The 21,312-nt window shown below is 31.2% G+C and overlaps 1 protein-coding gene across 1 annotated transcript in view; it reads left to right on the forward strand.

The window, feature by feature from the left end:
- Nucleotides 1–1,086: 1,086 nt before the first annotated feature.
- Nucleotides 1,087–21,312, forward strand: part of LOC114341395 (protein Smaug homolog 1) — a 51,964-nt gene continuing 31,738 nt past the window's right edge. Inside the window, exons 1-3 of the mRNA XM_028292187.2 lie at nt 1,087–1,242; nt 6,631–6,902; nt 18,648–18,866. Coding sequence (XP_028147988.1) covers nt 6,639–6,902; nt 18,648–18,866 — 483 coding nt within the window. The 5' untranslated portion in view covers nt 1,087–1,242; nt 6,631–6,638. The remainder of the gene's footprint in view (nt 1,243–6,630; nt 6,903–18,647; nt 18,867–21,312) is intronic.

The following is a 21,312-nucleotide window of genomic DNA, read 5'->3' on the forward strand; positions in this document are numbered from 1 at the left end:
TTGGCAACCCTGTATAAATACCTAATGATATTAATGTTTATATTACTGAATAGAGAATTAAACGCCCTTTCAAATGACCTACCACACGACCCCTATTCCCATTAACAAAATTATCGATTACGTCATCACGCTCAGATGGATGACGTCACTAGTATGAAATATATGCCAAAAAATTGTAATTTAAAAATAAAAATCGACCTCTTTCGGGATTTTGCTCCAAAATCGTCCGTTTTAAAGAAATGAATTTATTCCATAATTTAGCCCCTCTGTATAATCTACTATAATAAATCTTTCATGTCTTCAATTATTTAATTATTGATAAATAATTAGGTACTTCCCTAAAATTTTAATTGAAAATGGCAGATTTTTTGGGAAAACTCGGATTTTCTGAGTAAAATTTTTGTTGAAGGAAATCGGAAAAAAAATAACTTTGTGCAGAACTAAATTACGGTGAATTTTTATTTGAGTGTTTTTGGCTCAAAGGAAAAATTATAGGAGTTACAGACCACTAATTGAAAAAAAAAGAAGATTTAGGAGTGCTAATTTGTTTATAAATAAAATAACACACTTTTTGCGGACTTGTCATACCCCATATTACTAATATAAAATATGCAATCTTAAGATTCGATTTTAGCAATAAAATAGCTGGTAAATAATTTTTCCCAAAAATGGTATTTGTTCGATAATTTTCCCAGACTATCAACAAAATCCAAGAAACCGAAGCGCCAACCCAAATTCTGAGCAGTCTCAACATAAGGTTAATATCCCCAAGAATCGCTATACTCTCCGGCTGTCATGGCGGTGTCGAAATGAAATTGCGACTGTCGAAATGAATTAGAATCAGGGCCAAGAACTTGCATAGTGTCATACAGGGCACAAATGTACATACAAGAAATGATACAAGAAACGATATCAGAAACGATACAAGAAAATGCATAGTGTCATACAAGCAAAAAGCAGAGCCATGGTCTCTCTTTCTCTTTCTCGTTGGTGTTCTGTAATCTGTGGAATCACAAAAGAACAGAGATTTAACTGATACTGTCAAATAACTGTCACGGAAGTGTGACATTTGACATTACTCCGGGTTCCTGTTTTTAATTATGTAGATAACAAAATGACATATAAGTATTAATTAAAAAGTTTCTATTGAAAAACAAAAAAATTGGAAAAAAAAAGAGACAACCAGCAGTAGCTTATAAAAACGGTATCGTGAATAGTTCTGAAATTCAAGGATCTGTTAAGGTAAGAAAATCCTTCATTTAAATAAGAAAAAGTAGGTTAATATTAAACATAAACTTAAATTTTGTTCTCAAAAAACAATTATGTACTGTAAATGCATTTATTTTTAAAAGTAACAAATCTCGTGTGCAGTTAATGCACATTCAATTGTATGCCTGCTGCTTTATTGCAAATTAGAATTTAAAATTCTCTAAGAATAACAAGTATGGCAAATTTGTTAAAAATCTAGAATGAGTAATTGTTTATGATATAGAGGTTGATTGGAATGCATTTTTAAACCAGGATAACTATTTGACAGGATAACAGATAACATTGAATGTGAATCTAAATGGTGTATGCTTAATTTAGAGTTATGAAATCAGGAGAAAAAAAAAACAAGAAATTAATGTATGAAAACTTCCATTTGAAAAGTTGCACCACCTACATTATATGGACGGCGTTATGCATAACTCGACCAAGCGCCATTTCTTTAATATCCAGATAACAGCGGATTCTGGTGACACATAGCTAAAACTATCTTGGAAAAAAACCCTGTTATTGTCACGTTAACGGTTACTAAGAAAAACAAAATTAAACCAAGCAACATTAATCCACTTACCATTAAGCGACCATTAAGCAACCAAGAAACGAAAAACTTTGAAGCCATTTATCTCAAAACTATGTTTTGGTGCTTGGTCGAGTTATGCATAATGCCATCCATATTTGTTCTTAAGTCCATTTCATGGCGTTGTAGTTTGATAAGAATTTAATAGAAAATTGTGCTGTTTACCTATTATATAGTAGGGGAGGAAGATATTATGCTAAATTTGCAGTTACTCAAGCGTTATGGGAACCTATTGGGTTGTGAAGATTAGGCCCTAAAACCAAAATAAGTTTTCCATTTAAGTGGGGAGTTTCCATTTTTTAATTTAATTTTCCATTTCCAACAATTGTTTTTTCCGATTATAGAGCCATCTATTCATAATTTGAAAAAATGTCTTGAATAAAAGTTACTTAAAGTTCCTTCATACAGTACTTGAAATGCAGTTGAAAACACTTTTCATGTACCATTTCATCCATATAATTATGGCCTCAATGAACCTATAACTAGAATGTTACACCTAACAAATGAAAATACTGAGAGGCTTAATTTTAGTTCTACACGTAACCAATTTATATGTGACTTGCAACAAATTAATATTGCCTCTTAATTGTTTTGTTTTGTCGATCCTTATCAGTCTGTTTATAACTTGTTCTGTATGTAATTTATTTTTTTTAACTATTTTAACTATTATATTTTATAAAACTTTAAAAAGGGGTAAACCCTGTAGTTGGCTGTATACCTTCGATATAACAACGTGGAATGAAGTAAACACTTCTGTTGTATGTAGGCATATGAATTTATTAAAACTCTTAAAATTTATCCACAAAGGAGTGGAAGTACAAAACGTTTTCAGTGAAACTGACCATCATCAGTGTAAACATCCAGTGTACAAGTAATTGTAACTAGCCACTTCAATATGTGTAAAAACCTCTAAATTACATTATTGTATTATGTCAGTTATGAATGTATTATTAGAAATATTTATAAGAAACAGGATCCCTCTGGTTTATTTTATGAAGACTATTACTATGATTTTCAAAATGCCAACTACTTGGGTCTTAATGATTATTTGGCAGGTATAGATTGGGAGCGGTGTCTGTTGTACCAGGATATAAATACATCTTTGGAGGTTTTTTATGAAGTCTTGAGTTTGGAAATTTCTTTTTTTGTGCCTCTATAAAACTGGGACGTATCCTAAGTGGTTTTCATCTGAGCTTAGAAATCTTTGTTACCTTAAAAGAGCAGCACACAGAGCCTATGTCCATACGAAATCCTATGCTAGTTATAATGAGTTTTCTAGGTTGCGAGGGGAGTGTAAATGAGTCAGGGAGGAATGTTGGCAACACTATTTAATTAAGGTGGATCAAGAATTTAAATTAAATCCTAGATATTTTTGGAAATATATCCGAGACTTAAAGTCAAATCATTCTCTGCCTCAAAACATAATTTACAATGACAAAGAAGCCAGAAATGGTCAAGAAAGTGTTGCATTGTTTAAAAACTTTTTTGAATCAGTATATACTTCCAGGAACCAGGATGATTCACTGTCAATAGAGATACCTGAAAATGTTTCTGAAAGTTTTAACTTCACTTATATTTCAAAAGTAGAAATTTTTAACAAAATCTTGGAGCTTCCTAATAAAAACACACTAGGTCCAGATGGGTTACCAAACAGTTTACTTAAGCACTGTATTTACACTTTAGTTGTTCCATTATATTTACTATATAATCAATCTTTGAAGTGCTCAATATTTCCAGATAAATGGAAGCATAGTTTTATAATGCCTATATTTAAAAGTGGGGCAAAAAATCTTGTTACTAACTATAGGAGTGTCTGTATCCAGTCATCAATCCCAAAACTATTTGATAGCTTAGTAAGTGATCAATTGAAGTGGCTCTGTAGAGGATTAATATCCAATAACCAACATGGCTTTTGTGGATCCAACTTTCAACAAGTGGATTCTATATATACTGACTTTTCCAAAGCCTTTGACCAAGTAGATCACCACACATTACTCAATAGGCTTTATAATGTTGGGTTTAGCATAGACACTCTAAAATGGATTAAGAGCTTTTTGTCTGACCGTCAGCAAAGAGTTAAAATAGGTTCGTATCAATCAGATTCTATAAATGTTTCCTCAGGAGTTCCCCAAGGAGGACACTGTTCTCCGATTTTCTTTGTTTTATTTGTAAATAGTATTTTTGAATGTTTTAAGAACTGTGAAGCCCTGGGTTTTGCAGGTGATTTGAAATTTTTTAGAGTAATTGGCAGTTTGGAGGTTCAAAAACTTCTGCAGGAAGATGTTGATAGATTAGATGAATGGTGTAGGATAAATAAGCTAAGGTTAAACATTTCTAAATGTTGTCATATAAGCTTCTTTAAAGGAATTAGAAAATTGAATACTTCATATTCATTACAAGGGATAACACTGAATTATGTTTCTAAAATTAAGGATTTAGGGGTTATATTTGATGAAAACTTAACTTTTGTGGAACACATTAATACAATTACAGTGAAATCATCAAAAATGCTAGGTTTTATAGTTAGGAGTTGTAAAACTTTTTCTGTAAATACATTCAAAATTCTTTATTGTTCATTAGTTAGGTCTAGATTAGAGTATGCTTCGGTGATATGGTCTCCATATCATGCAGTGCACATTGCAACAATTGAAAGCATTCAGCATAAATTCTTGCGGGTGTGCTCTTATAAACTTAAGTTGATTATAGTAGATCATGAGTATAGTGAAATTGAAAAGCAACTTAAGTTACAATCCCTGGTAGATCGCAGGATTTGTGCTGGATTAATATTTCTGTACAAATTAGTAAATTGTACAATATATTGTACAGATCTAGTGAATCAATTACACATTGGGATTCCCTCAAGAAATAGGAGAAATCGTTCTATCTCATTTTTTGTACCATTGCACCGAACAAACTATGGTTACTATTCTCCTTTAGATAAATATGCAAGAATTATAAATCAGTATCATCTAGAGGTCTTTGGTATTAGTTTATATTATTTTAAAAGTCAGTTAAGGAGCATAAATTTTTAGATTGCAATATGACGTGATGTAACCTAGTCTCTATTTAAGGGTGTATATGATAATGTATAATGGAAATAATTTATTTTAAATTTTTAATTTAGAATTAAGTTTATTAGAATTAAGTTATTTATTTTGTTAATTGTAATTTGTTAATGGGGTTTTCTCGTAAAATAAATAAATAAATTATTGTTACATTCTATAATAAAAAGTAGTCAACATTAAGTTGGACGGCGTTGTGCATAACTCGACCAAGCGCCAAAACATAGTTTTGAGATAAATGGCTTCAAAGTTTTTCGTTTCTTAAAAATGCATTTATTAACATATTTGCACAAAATTTTAACAGAAGAATGATCACCTATAACTCTTTTTGGTTGCAAAGTTTCAATAGAAATGCACCTACCATATTCTAGAAAAAAAAAATGTCGCTTGGTCTACTTATGCTTTAAATATATTTTAGGAAGTTTAGCTGTTATAAATTACTAGACCAACTACCATTTTTATGTCATTTGGTCTATTAATGCAAAACAAAATACATACATCATATTTTTAACACGTTTTATATTGTTTTTTATTGTATATGTTAGAATTTAACTATGTCAACTAATTTATAATTAATTGTATTACTTTTTTGAACAATGGTGAAACCGTTAATAAATAAATAATAATACAGATTAACTTATTTTATTGTAACCGTAAATATAGTCAGTATTATGAGTTTATAGTTTAACATTATTGTAATTGGGCTTGCCCGTTGATAAATAAAATTAAAAAGTAATTTCAGCACTAGAACAGAAATGAAGCAAATAAATAATCATAACCTATCTTTTAGTCTAAATTTCAACATTGACCGATTAACAACGGGCATTGTTGACATTGACCGGACAATGATGAAAATGTTACCAAGAATTTAAAATTATCATCAATGTCCAGTTTCTATGGAAAATAATGTTAAGAGCCGGCCATTGTCGACAATGACTAATTCAACAGGCCATTGTCGACAATGACTAATTCAACAGGCCATTGTCGACATTGACCAGTTATTAACGTTATTGGCCGGATTAACGACGTTACCCGTAACATATTTATGACTTTTAGTATCTACTAAATTGTTCCAAAATTTGTAAAAAATTGTATTTGTATTGGGCTTGTCCCGTGAAAATAAAAAAATAAAACTTATTTTTACGTAAGGATTCCAAATCTTATACAGTATGTCCCTTTAAGTTGGAACTATATGGAAAACTTTTTTATTATTAACTTTACGAAAAAAAAAGTTATTCTTCATGAAAAGCTCTGCATGGTATAAAACCTAAGATTCACCCGTCAGATATCAAATTTTATGAATATTATACGTGGTATGTCCAAAAATTTGAATTTCGCTCAAGAGTAAAATAGCTTTATTTTTCACAATATTGAAAACTGTTATTATGAAAAGCTGTTTGGAATTAAGAACTATATTCTAATATGCAATTTCATCCTTCTAATTGAAAAAAAAATTGTCTTGAATTATGGATAAAAAATATAAAAATATTAAAAAATATTTATGTTTAAAAAATAAATTATTGGTATGTAGAAGAGTAGGTTTTCAAATTTAAGTATAGTAGGATTATTAAATTGAAATGTTCCAAATATATGCTTAATTGGCAATATCCACTAAGTGTAATATTTCATTGTACCTACCATGCAACGTAATTATAAAGTAAGCACAGTGATAAAAAGTAAACGACTGTTGTATGTAACACTACAAAAGTTCTTTATTCTTCACAGACTTCCAAATGGAGAATGGTCACATACGGGATTTCTCAGAATTTTGTGAGCAGCTCAACGAAATCAGAATCAAGTTTCTCAAATGGGACGGCTGCGAAAGAACTGTTGGTCTTTACTACCTAATGGTAGGGTTACCATTTGCAAATGCGAGGTTTTTGCAACATACTCTGGAAATGTCCATAAATGCTGTAAATACCCCTGCAGCTCAGATTTTAGAAAGGAATGCCAATGACACTGCACATATTTCCAGTTTTTTACTTGAACCGCCACAGGTATGTAGCTTTTTACTGGTTTGCTGAAAAAACTTTGTTTGAAATGTACTAAATGTTTGAAGCTTTGAAAGCTTATCCACTCATTTACTGATAGGCACCGATTGTTCTCTTTTATGATAGAAAAGAAGAAAAATGCACTAGCCACTGATGCTACTGATAGATCATTGAATAAATTGATAGATCAGTGAATGCACTGATAGAAGAAAACGCCCCTAGTACAGTGGAATACTTAGATTAGGTGTGGTATACTTGGTGTTAGTAAAATGAAAAATGATGCTTTGTGTTGTGTGTGATAATTTACCTACTTTTATTCTACTCAATCTCAAATTATGTATAAATTTTTAGTTTGTGAAAAGTGTCATTATAGATAGCAGTGCGTGAAGGATTTAAAGTGTGCGTGAAGTAACAATGTATTTTAAATGGGATTTACTTTTTCGCACTGTTTTTGACACACTTTCATAAATCAAATATCCTTAACTTTCGCGTTGTCATGGTGATGACATTGTCAGCAATAAATTACTACAAAAGTTTTGACAGTTTTGTGGTTTGAAAGAAGTTAGAATTTTTAAATGTCAAAGTTCTAAACATTCTAGAATAGAAATGAATTCCAGTGACGAAGAGTTACAGTTTTTTTATTTGTTTATCGTAGATAAAATATTGTATGAAACTGTGCTTGAAGTACTTTTGCGAACTTATGCGATGTCTAAACATCGCGTGCCTTTGCAAAAAGCATACTTCACGAACTGTTTCATAAATAACTATTATCGTCTAGAGTACGCCTATGTAATATGTAATAAACAAAACTTGTTCTAATACTGTCTCTGACAGCACAAAACACTGACCAGAAATCCATCAGGGCAGTTACTCTGGGCTAATTAGCAAAATACAAGAAAAAGATATTTACCAGTAATTTTATTCCTGGAATCGAATCTTAGGATTCTATATATTAATAATATGGATATGCAAAGTCCGCAGATAGTGTGCTACTTTTTTTATAAACAAAATGGCGCCCGAAAATCGTGTTTTTTTTTTCAATTTTTGCTCTATAACTCCAAAGATTTTAACTTTACACCAAAAACACCCAAATAAAAATTCACCGTAATTAAATTCTGCATACAGACATGTTTTTTACGATTCAATTCGACGAAAAGTTTCCTCGAAAAATGCGGGTTTTTTCAACAAAATCTTTAATTTTCAACTAAAATTTTAGGTAAGTAATTATTTATCAATAATTAAATAACGTGATGAGATTAAAGCTACTTTGGTATAAATTATATTTACAGAAGCCGATTGAAATTTAGTAAACAGTTTGGCAACAAATTAATTGTTAATTGAAAATTTACGGTCGCTATAGTAACCACAATAATAATGATGCATAAGAATAAATAAGATTTTTGTATAAAAAGGCACTATACCTTTCTGGTGTACTTTACAGAATTGAAATTGGACTATTTAAGCGACATCAGGAATATTTTAAAATTATAAACAATTTTTTGGCTTATAAACAAATAGAATATCTCGGCAAATATTAAATTAAATTATGAAAACGGTTTGGAACGGTTTTCGAATTTGGACCCCAATGCATGTTTTTATTTAATAAATTCAGGAATATTTTCAATTTTAAACTCATTATTTTTTTATTTGACTTTAATATCATTCTAGATACCCTCATATTTTGTAATAAAAAAATTCCCTATATTTTCGAAAAAAAGAAAATTTCTGAATTTGGGGTCAAACACGAACTCCCTTCGCCTTCCATATTCCAATTTTATATTAAGTAAATACCGTCTATTATGTGGAATTGTATGTAAGAAACCTTTCAATATTGAAAAAAAAACTGTTTGTTAAACCTGTGGCGACATAATTAGTGTATATTTGAAAATTTCTTTAGTACTAAGTTCACAATGATGATTCCTGTTTTTGTTCAGTTGTAATTAAAAATATGTTTTACTAATTCAAAATCCCCAAGGAAAAGAAAATGTTTTTTCTGTAGTTGGCTGTATACCATCAATCACAAAATTGGAAAAAATCCTTTGTAAAAGGTATAAATTTTTTAATTAAAATCCCTTAAAAGGTCTACATTACAACAAAACGTTTTCGATTTTTATAAAAAATCATCATCAGTATTAGATAAACTGGATGCTAGCTGAGCCACAAAAGAAAAATATCCGGGTAAAAACCCTTTACATATAATATAGATGCCTTAAAAGTGCATACTTTAGGAAAAAGCCTTATGATGGTCACATGGCAACTAGGATAATGCCCTAAGGTAATGTATTGAAATTTCCCAACACGTGGGATCCAAATTGAGTTGTTTACATTTCAATGACTTAATGGCAACTCAACTTGCCACCCTGCCAGGGTGTCAACGGACACCCTGTATAAATAATTATGTAAATGTCTATATTGCTGAATAGAGAATTGAAGAACCTTTCAAATGAGCTAGCACACGACCCCTATTCTTATTTAAAAAAATCATTGATTACGCTATCACGCCCAGAAGGATGACGTCACTAGTAAACCATATATGCCACAATATCATAACTTAAAAATAAAAATCGACCTGTTTCGGGACTTTTCCTTAAAGTCGCCGGTTTACGAAATAACTAATTTATTTCTTTCATTTGCACCATAACTGTATACACATGCAACGGTGGAAAATAGTGTCGCGCACGCTCGATTAGCAATTAAAAAACAAAGGAGTTTTGAATATTGTATTGCAAAAAACTCTTCGGCATTTCATCAACCGATGTTTAAAGAATATCTACTTACCTTGGCAACATTCAAATTTTCGGTTTTTCACATATTTTTTGAGGGTTAAAAATGGCCGATTTGGCAATTTTTCAATTTTTAATCGCTTATATGTCAAAAACTATTAACTTCAGAGAAAAGTCACTAAAGACCTTTTCTGTTTGAAATGATCCAAAAAAACCTAAAAAAATTTTGTTCCATGCAAAAAAAATAATTTTAGGAAAAAAACAAAAAAAAAAACGTTTAAAAAATTTTTGACCAACTTTTGGTCCTGGCAACATGCAAATTTGTTAAAAGGGGTCCTTTTTGAGTAAGATTGTGCAAAAAATCCGAACTAGAATATTTTTCCTAGCGGATGCGCAGTGGCTTTTTGGACTAAGCATTAACCTCAAAATTAACAACTCATTTCGATTGACACAAATAAATGTCAAAATATGACAATGTAGTAGCTAAATATTTTTGGCCTAAGGGAATGGGAAAACTGTTTAGTTTTGAAATTAGTTTTTAAATAAAAAATATTTTAAAAGTTAAAGTAAAATTATTACTATCGGTATTACGAGTGAAAAATACCAAAAATACCAAAATTTCAATCAAAAATCAGGTTGGAGAAAATGGAATCTCAAAGTCCAAAATCGGTTTCCGTTAAAAAAATGTATTTTCTTAGCTTCCCATGGACCAATTTTCTTCATTCTTGTTTTGTTCCCAAGTAACTCGAGTAGAGCCACCTAACATAATTAAATGTCACAGTTGCTTTTGTTTTGTTTTATAATAAATTAATTTACATTTAACAAAAAATTTTAACTTTTTTTTCCAAAGATTGTTTAAATAATTATATAGCTTTCAAATGAGAATATTTGTATTTTAAACGTTAAAAGGTACACATGTGGTAAGTTATCTAAAATAAAGTCTACAACTGGAAACAATACATATGTAGTTTTATTTTCTTATAAATAAATTAATCTATTATAACAAAACAAAAGCAAATTGGACATTTAATAATGCGTTAATTAGATGACTCTACTCGAGTTACTTGAGAACCAAAAAAAGAATGAAGAAAATTGCTCAATGGGAAGCCGAGAAAATGCATTTTTTTAACTTATACCGATTTTGAACTTTGAGATTACATTTTCTTCAACCTAATTTTTGATTGGAATTTTGCTATTTTTGGCAATTTTCACTCGTAATATCGATAGTTTTTATTATAATAATATATGTTATGACTATTTTAAAGATATGAAAATTGGTGTGGAGAAAGAGGACGAAAGTAAAAAGGTGATGGTTCAAAAATTATGATCCTATCAATAATGCGTTAGTTAGATGGCTCTACTCGAGTTACTTGGGAACAAAAAAAGAATGAAGAAAATTGCTCCATGGGAAGCCGAGAAAATGCATTTTTTTAACGTATACCGATTTTGCACTTTAAGATTCCATTTTCTCCAACCTGATTTTTTATTGAAATTTTGGTATTTTTGGTATTTTTCACTCGTAATACCGATAGTTTTTATTATTATTATATAATATATGTTATGAGTCTTTTCAACATATGAAAATTTGTGTGGAGAAAGAGGACCAAAATAGAAAGGTGATGGTTCGAAAATTACCACCCTTTATTTTATATCTTCACCTTACATGCCGGTCAACTTTGACCGGTTATAGCTCAGGAACCACTCATCGCAATTAAACGTTTTTTCTTTTAAAAGAAGCGTCCTGCCGCGTTCTTTCAAAAACCGTTTTCATAATTTAATTTAATATTTGCCGAGATATTCTATTTGTTTATAAACCAAAAAATTGTTTATAATTTTAAAATATTCCTGATGCTGCTTACATAGTCCAATTTCAATTCTGTAAAGTAGGTACATCAGATAGGTATAGGTTGTTATACAAAAATCTTATTTATTCTTATGCATCATTATTATTGTGGTTACTATAGCGGCCGTAAATGTTTAACTAACAAATAATTTGTTGCTAAACTGTTTACTAAAGGACATCGCACACATCTTATGGAAAATATAATGTCACTCAAATTCAATAAAATTTATACGAGTAGATTCGTTTTAAATTAACGGTCAAATCTTATCATTGCGCCAACTCTTAATTATGATTAATTACGGCGCAAATTGCAATTAAAGTTTATCGAAATCACATTTTTGCAGTCAGTAAAACTGTCAGTTACAATCACTATTACTCTGGGTGCTGTTCAAAAGAGCTTAAACCCCGCTGGGCCTAAGCGGATTAGTGAAACTAATCCGCTGATTTATGGAGTACCGACAATTTGGGTATTATAAAATATTTTTTCTCTCTCTAACTTATGTACGTATCCATTTGATTTCAGATTTATTTATATCAATTTCTGCTCTTATTATTGAAAATATGGAGTTGGCGCAATGATAAGATTTGACCGTTAATTTAAAACGAATCTATTCGTATAAATTTTATTGAATTTGAGTGACATTATATTTTCCATAAGATGTGTGCGATGTCCTTTCAATCGGCTTCAGTAAATATAATTATTGATAAATAATTACTTACCTAAAATTTTAGTTGAAAATTAAAGATTTTGTTGGAAAACCCGCATTTTCCGAGAAAACTTTTCGTCGAATTGAATCGTGAAAAACGTGTCTGTATACAGAATTTAATTACGGTGAATTTTTATTTGGGTGTTTTTGGTGTAAAGTTAAAATCTTTGGAGTTATAGAGCAAAAATTGAAAAAAACACGATTTTCGGGCGCCATTTTGTTTATAACAAAAGTAGCACACTATCTGTGGACTTTGCATATCTATATTATTAATATATACACTCCTGGCCAAAAAAATCGGGACACCTTAAAAATGGGTCATTTTTGATGTCTTGAATCTCCTAAATAGGCTATTATGTTCAAAATAAGAGAGCTAAAAGGAACTACAACGTTAAGGGGATTTTATTGTCTCATATGGTCAATGGACCTCTAAATTAGACAAAACCGCGGAGTGCTACCATTTAAATGGGTGCGTTTTTGAGAAAGGGCTGAATTAGTCCCTAGGCGCAGGGTGAATTAGGTTGAGTTCTATGCACTTTTATTACAAACACGTTTACAGGAAAATTGTTCCAGGTTAAATTTACAATCGAAACTTTAACGTCAAAAATATTTTTTTTACAAAAATATATTCAAAAGAAAACAAGAGAAAAACACGAAAGAAAGCAATTTTGTTTTTTGCCCCATAACTTTTTTCCACAGGGATATAGGATATGCTTCATCGAAAAATAACTTCCATCCTTTCTTTTTAAAATGAAGTTTGGTAAAATTCTCTAAGATTTATAGTTTCCGAAATACGATTTTTCAAAGTTCGCAGCTCACAGCATTTTTGGGCAATTTTCCCCATTATTTCGCAAAAATTGTTCTGTAACTTTTTTCCACGCATTTCTAGGTATATGCAATGGTACATTTAGTAGAAAGAGAAGTCAATTACCTTTAAAATAGTCTAAGTATAAGGTTATACGGCTCTTTTTAAGCAAGTTATGCTTTTTCAAGGTTTCATACTTTTAATAATTTTTGATATTTTTAATGATTATTTTTTAAATCATGCCTTTTTTTCTTGTACATTTAGGCATATACATTGTGGATTAAAAAAAAGCTTAATTTCTTTATTTTAAAATGGTGTATTGCAAAAAAATGTAGGATTATTTTTAAACAAGATATCCGTAGGATATCCAAGGGTATCCGAAATTTGAGAAAAATTTTAATTTTTTTTATTTTATTCAATTAGAAAAATATGATTGCATATTATAACATAATTTTTAGTTCCAAATAACTTTTCTTAAAAACACTTTTCGATATTATGAAATATAAAGGTACTTTACTCTTGAGCGAAATTCATATTTTCTAACATACCTCGCAGACTATTGATAAAATGTTATATCTGATGATTGCATCTTAGGTAATAGACTATGTAGAACATTTTATAAAGAATAATTTTTTTTTCATAAAGTTAATAATAAAAAAGTTTTCCATATGGTTCCAACTTAGTGGGACCTATTACATGTGTATAATATACACATATTATGTCACATTTTGAAAAAGCATATCTTGTTTAAAAATAGTCCCAGAATGTTTTTATGATACACCATTTTAAAGTAAAGAAAATAAGCTTTCTTTTTTATTACACCATGTATATACCTAAATAAACAATAAAAAAAGTTATAATGAGAAATTGAAAAATAATCGTAAAATGTATCAAAAATCAATAAAAGTATAAAACTTTGAACAACCATATCTTGCTTAAAAATAGCCTTTTACGAGTCATACAGCCTTTTACGATAGACCTTTTTAAAGGTAATTGACTTTTCTTCCTATTAAATGTAACATTGCATATACCTAAAACTACGTAGAAAAAAGTTACAGAATAATGTTTGAGAAGTAACAAGAAAAATGGGCCGAAATCGCTGTGAGTGGCGAACTTTAAAAAACCATATTTTGGAAACTGTGGCTCACAGAAACTTCTACTAAACGTCATTTTAAAGAGCAATGATGGAAGCTTTTTTTCTGTGAAGCAATGCTATATCTATATCCCCGTGGAAAAACGTTATGGGCCAAAAATCAAAATGGCTATCTTTTGTGTTTTTTTCTTACTTTTCTTTTGAATATATTTTTGTAAAAAAAAATATTTTTGACTTTAACGTGTGATGTTTTGATAGTAAATTTAACGTGGAACAATTTTCCTGTAGATATGTTTGTACCAAAAGTGTATAGAACTCACCCTAATTCGCCCTGTGCCTAGGGACTAATTCACACCTTTCTCAAAAACGCACCCCTTTAAATGGTAACACTCCGCGGGTTTTTCATATTTAGAGGTCCATTGACTATATGAAACAATAAAGCGTTGTAGTTTCTTTGTAAAATACATAATCAATAGCCTAAAACCTGTTGTACGATTTTAGTGATTTTTTTAATATGTTATAGCTTTATTCTCTAAGAATATGGATGTAGTAATAGTGTTGCTGAACAGATAAATGTCATTGTATATCGGGTGAAACAATAATACTGTGTTTTTTCCTGAAAGTTCGTAACACCCTGTGGAATATTCAAGCATTTAAAAAATATGGAAATTACAACTCAATTGTAGCCTTAAGCGCTGGTTTCCTCGAAAGCGGTGCCGACAAACTGCGACCATAACACTGCGATGAATGACGTCATAAAAAACTGTACCATGCAAAATAATAGCGGTGGTTTCCAAGGATGCGTTGGAAGCCACCGCTTGCTGAGTTTGCACATTTCATTGCCGCAGTGAAGAATCTTGAATTTTTCACCGTAATCTGACGTAATTCATCGCAGTGCTACGGTCGCAGTTTCTCGGTGCCGCTTTCGAGGAAACCAGCGCTTTAGCCTTTCTTAACATTCGGCTTTTTCACTCATTCACTTATGTTGGATAATAAAAAAGTTAGGTACTTTGACAACTAGCCATGCTCTTCATCAATACAGGGTGTTTCTAAATAAGTGCGACAAGCTTCAAGGGTTAATTCTAATTCTGCATGAAAAAATCATGACAGTTTGCTTTATAAATATATGTCTGCAAATGCTTCGTTTCCGAGATACGGGATGTTGAATTCTAAAGGAAATCAAGCATTTTAAAGGCGTATTCCATAACGGTGATAAACAGCTTAGGTGACAGAATATCGCCCTGCCGTCTCCTCTGCCAATTCGTATGGGATTGGTATTCTCGTGCAGCTTCACTACCATTGTAGCGTTCTTTTAGTAGTAGTATACTTGGTGTTAGTAAAATGTGTAATATGAGGCTGGTATACTATGTATAGTAGTATAGTCCAGAAAGCCACTTCGCATCCACTAGGAAAAATATTTTAATTCGGATTTTTTGCACAATCTTACTCAAAAAGGACTCCTTTTAACAAATTTCCATGTTGCCAGGACCAAAAGGTGGTCAAAAATTTTTTTAAACGTTTTTTTTGTTTTTTTCCTAAAATTATTTTTATTGCATGGAAAAAAGTTTTTTTTAGGTTTTTTGGATCATTCCAAACAGAAAAGGTCTTTAGTGACTTTTTTCTAAAAATGATAGTTTTTGACATATAAGCGATTAAAAATTGAAAAATTGCGAAATCTGTCATTTTTAACCCTCAAAGACTATGTGAAAAACTGAAAATTTGAATGTTGCCAAGGTAGGTAGATATTCTTTAAACATCGATTGATGAAATCCCGAAGAGTTTTTTGCAATACAATATTCAAAACTCCTTTGTTTTTTAATTGCGAATCAAGCGTGCGCGACACTATTTTACATCGACAGTATGGTGCAAATGAAAGGAATAAATTCGTTATTTCGAAAATCGGCGACTTTAAGAGGAAACAGTAGCGATCAACAGGTAGCGAAAACGCGTTCCAAGATTGCGACTGTAATTTTGAATATTTTTTCGAGATATTTGGCACACGTATTTGTAATATAATAAAGAATGGCGGTACAGAGCCCAATTTGAAAAATATATTAGTATGTGGAAATTACTCTGTAATTAAATACAATATTAAAAAAACGAGCCTGTACCGCCATTAAGAAGAACAAAAAAATACACTTTCTTCAAATAAACTTTTTTATCCGATGCCTAGATTTTGTGTCATTTTGGAACTACTAATGAAATAAAAAATTTTAGTAGTTCCAAAATGACAGAAAATCAAGGCATCGGATAAAAAAGTTTATTTGAAGAAAGTGTATTTTTTTGTTCTTCTTAATGGCGGTACAGGCTCGTTTTTTTAATATTGTATTTAATTACAGAGTAATTTCCACATATTAATATATTTTTCAAATTGGGCTCTGTACCGCCATTCTTTATTATATTACGAATACGTGTGCCAAATATCTCGAAAGAATATTCATAATTACAGCCGCAATCTTGGAACACGTTTTTGCTACCTGTTGATCGCTACTGTATCACCTTACAGGTCGATTTTTATTTTTAAGTTATGATATTGTGGCATGTATGGTATGCTAGTCACGTCATCCGTCTGGGCGTGATGACGTAATCGATGATTTTTTTAAATGAGAATAGGGGTCGTGTGGTAGCTCGTTTGAAAGGTTCTTCAATTCTCCATCAAGTAATGTAAACATTTACATAATTTTTTATACAGGGTGTACTTCTACTTCTTTTTTTGTCAAATAATTTAATTTATTAAAAATTTTTTGGACACCCTGTATAAATAATTATGTAAATGTTTATATTGCTGAATAGAGAATTGAAGAACCTTTCAAATGAGCTAGCACACGACCCCTATTCTCATTAAAAAAGATCATCGATTACGTCATCACGTCCAGATGGATGACGTCACTAGTATACCATATATGCCACAATATCATAACTTAAAAATAAAAATCGACCTGTTTCGGGACTTTTCCTTAAAGTCGCCGGTTTACGAAATAACTAATTTATTTCTTTCATTTGCACCATAACTGTATACACATGCAACGGTGGAAAATAGTGTCGCGCACGCTCGATTAGCAATTAAAAAACAAAGGAGTTTTGAATATTGTATTGCAAAAAACTCTTCGGCATTTCATCAACCGATGTTTAAAGAATATCTACTTACCTTGGCAACATTCAAATTTTCGGTTTTTCACATAGTTTTTGAGGGTTAAAAATGGCCGATTTGGCAATTTTTCAATTTTTAATCGCTTATATGTCAAAAACTATTAACTTCAGAGAAAAGTCACTAAAGACCTTTTCTGTTTGAAATGATCCAAAAAAACCTAAAAAAATTTTGTTCCATGCAAAAAAAATAATTTTAGGAAAAAAACAAAAAAAAAAAACGTTTAAAAAATTTTTGACCAACTTTTGGTCCTGGCAACATGCAAATTTGTTAAAAGGGGTCCTTTTTGAGTAAGATTGTGCAAAAAATCCGAACTAGAATATTTTTCCTAGCGGATGCGCAGTGGCTTTTTGGACTAAGCATTAACCTCAAAATTAACAACTCATTTCGATTGACACAAATAAATGTCAAAATATGACAATGTAGTAGCTAAATATTTTTGGCCTAAGGGAATGGGAAAACTGTTTAGTTTTGAAATTAGTTTTTAAATAAAAAATATTTTAAAAGTTAAAGTAAAATTATTACTATCGGTATTACGAGTGAAAAATACCAAAAATACCAAAATTTCAATCAAAAATCAGGTTGGAGAAAATGGAATCTCAAAGTCCAAAATCGGTTTCCGTTAAAAAAAATGTATTTTCTTAGCTTCCCATGGACCAATTTTCTTCATTCTTGTTTTGTTCCCAAGTAACTCGAGTAGAGCCACCTAACATAATTAAATGTCACGCCCAGAAGGATGACGTCACTAGTAAACCATATATGCCACAATATCATAACTTAAAAATAAAAATCGACCTGTTTCGGGATTTTTCCTTAAAGTCGCCGGTTTACGAAATAACGAATTTATTTCTTTCATTTGCACCATACTGTCGGTGGAAAATAGTGTCGTGTACGCTTGATTAGCAATTAAAAAACAAAGGAGTTTCAAATATTGTATTGCAAAAAACTCTTCGGGATTTCATCAATCGATGTTTAAAGAATATCTACCTACCTTGGCAACATTCAAATTTTCAGCTTTTCACATAGTTTTTGAGGGTTAAAAATGGCCGATTTCGCAATTTTTCAATTTTTAATCGCTTATGTGTCAAAAACTATCATTTTTAGAGAAAAGTCACTAAAGACCTTTTCTCTTTGGAATGATCCAAAAAACCTAAAAAAACTTTTTTCCGTGCAAAAAAAATAATTTTAGGAAAAAAACAAAACAAAAACGTTTAAAAAATTTTTGACCAATTTTTGGTCCTGGCAACATGGAAATTTGTTAAAAGGAGTCCTTTTTGAGTAAGATTGTGCAAAGAATCCGAATTAGAATATTTTTCCTAGCGGATGCGCAGTGGCTTTCTGGACTAGTAGTATACTTGGTGTTAGTAAAATGAGAAATGTGAGACTTTGTACTTATAGACAATTTACTAATTCAAACTTTTCTCTATTACAGGTAGCATTATCCTTACTGCTAACTCACCTACCACTTCTGAAGCCAGACAACAAAAAAACTGCAGATTGTTATTTGAGGGTTATAAAACAGGTCTTTATGGAGTTTATAACGCCTCCTATGAAGATTTATAATGAATGTGTTGAAATTATGTCATATTTGTACATTCATCCCGCTTTTAACAATGATGACAAGAGTTCCTTCAAGAACTTACTTAAACAGGTAAGGGTTGTGGTAGGGGAGGAAAGTATGCTAAATGTGCAGTCACTCGAGCGCTTTGGGGACCTATTGGGTTGTGTAGAGTAGGTCTTAAAACCAAAAAAGTTAAGGTAAGTTTTCCATTTTAGTGGGGACTTTCCATTTTTAATTTAATTTCCAACAATCGTTTTTTAGATTATAGCGTCATCTATCCATAATTCGAAAAAATGTCTCGAATAAAAGTTACTTATTTTTAGGTAAGGAATCCAAATCTGCAATAAAAAGTGGGGGCTCCCATTTAAGATTTTTAAAGTAACCCCCACACCACCTCCGGGGGGGGGGGCAGTTTGGTACCATTCGATAGATTTTTCAAAAATATTGAATAAGTGTATTTTTCAGTTTTTCGATCTGATTCGTATTTAAAATATTAAATTTACCCCCCACCCCTCTCCGTGGGAAGTCGTGTTTGGTATCATTCCATAGATTTTTGAAAAATATTGAGTACGTATTTACGCCCCGCTCAATTCGTCAGATTTTTGAAATATACACTGTTTTGCATGTACCTAACTTACCTTATACTCCGGTCAACTTACGCATCCGAGGCTACAAAAATTACCATCAAGCTGAAAATTGGCAGGATTGTTCAAAATACCATCATAAATGAAATTTAAAAAGTCCTCATAAATCCGACCCGTGCTAAAAATTTTACGTGGGGTCAAAGGTCACCAAATATGGTTTTTAGCCATTTTCAGCGAAACGGTAAGTTTTATCGTAAAATTAGTTCTAACAAAAAATGTAGATTAGATAATTGTCTATAAAAAATGCCTTATTACTTTTTTTCCTGGGAACCACCGTTTTTGAGATATAACGATTCAAAAGTGATAATCGTCATAATATGCGCACACGTTTCCACACCACCTTTGAGGTAGTGTAATACTTAGCGCGTTTTTTTAACGTGGTTTCCCCAGTAGGCCTATTCCACGGATTTGTTATGATTCTGTTTAATTTAGCTAATTAAGCTATTTAATAATTGATATTGGCAAGGGTTAAAAATTATAAAAGTTATATAAAGCGGTATAAATTAAAAAAAAAAGGAAATTTATCAAACTGGTTCATAATTTTCTAATACTTCTGCTTCCCTTGTTCTTCTTCCACTTCTTCATCTTCTAGTTCTTCTTCTTCTTCTAGTTCTTCTTCTTGTTCTTCTTCTTCTTCTTCTTCTTGTTCATCCTGGGTGCAAGTAAATTGTCCCAATAATGACACATCGCATGGCTCCTCGATAGAATGAAATGAATCCTCAATTGTTGCTGATTCAACATTGGAGCACGACCGGTTTTGATAATTAGTGCATGCTACCGAACAAAACAGTCAAACTTTTTTGCAACCACATTTAGCGCTACATCCCTTTTTACAGTTGCAAAAAATTGTGTTCAGGAGTTTTTCCGGCGCAGGGGGGAGTAAAGTTTGAATTGGTTCTAATAAACTGTCGACTAATTTCCATCCCCAGTCTTTTGGATCTAGCTGATAACCAAGCCACACTTGAACTTGGTAATATACCCGAAAAAGATGTTGATGAGCAGCCGCTGAGGTTGGAGGAAGACAAGATAACTGCACATGTTTTTTGTTTCGAGTACTTTTAAAAAAACATCCATATCGAAACTTATCTAAGCACGTAGTTTTCTTAGGCGCTCCATACATAGAGAGAAGAAAGCTAATTCCGTTGGAAATAACTTCTTGTGGAGTTGAATTAGTTTTTTTAAAAACTTCAGCACATTCAAGTAAATCTTGATTTTCAAACATTTTAAAAACAGTCGTTTTACCCCTCCTGAAAAATGCAGATGTCGTATCACAGCCCGTTATTGCGTGTAAAAATAGTATACGATTTTGACATTTTGCAAAAGTAGATAAACTTTTCGATGAATATATTTCCGATTGATGTTGAGCTTTTCCAGGTTTTTAAAAAAAGATATTTTTTTCGATTGGAGTTCTAACAGTGAGTAATACGAGCAAGTCTACATCTTCACCTGCAACAATAGTTGTATTTGTTAAATTGAATTGCTCTATGGCTGTTTCAATTATGATTACGTCAGCATCATTATTAGCTTGTTTTACCGATATATTTTCAGCAATAAACTTATCTTTCAGCATTGAAATGAACCGAGATTTGTTGTGAGTATTTGCAAGAAATTTCTGTTGAGTGGTAGATACTGTCATAGATTGATCAAATAAAATATTAGAAGATGAATATGTTGCTGAAGTTCTACGACGTTGCTCTGCAGCTTTAATATTTCTCGTAAAATCATTATAGCCATCAAATACGACAGTAACTCTGGGACCAAAATGACGCCGTACATATCAATTTACTATTTTTGTTGGGATTAAGCCGTAAAATTCAAATAATGCTTATTATTTTCGCGTTACATTAACTTTGTAAAGATTTTTTTGTTGGCACTATAATATAATACAGCTT

The sequence above is a fragment of the Diabrotica virgifera genome, chromosome 1, assembly GCF_917563875.1.
Source record: "Diabrotica virgifera virgifera chromosome 1, PGI_DIABVI_V3a".
NCBI lineage: Eukaryota > Metazoa > Arthropoda > Insecta > Coleoptera > Chrysomelidae > Diabrotica > Diabrotica virgifera.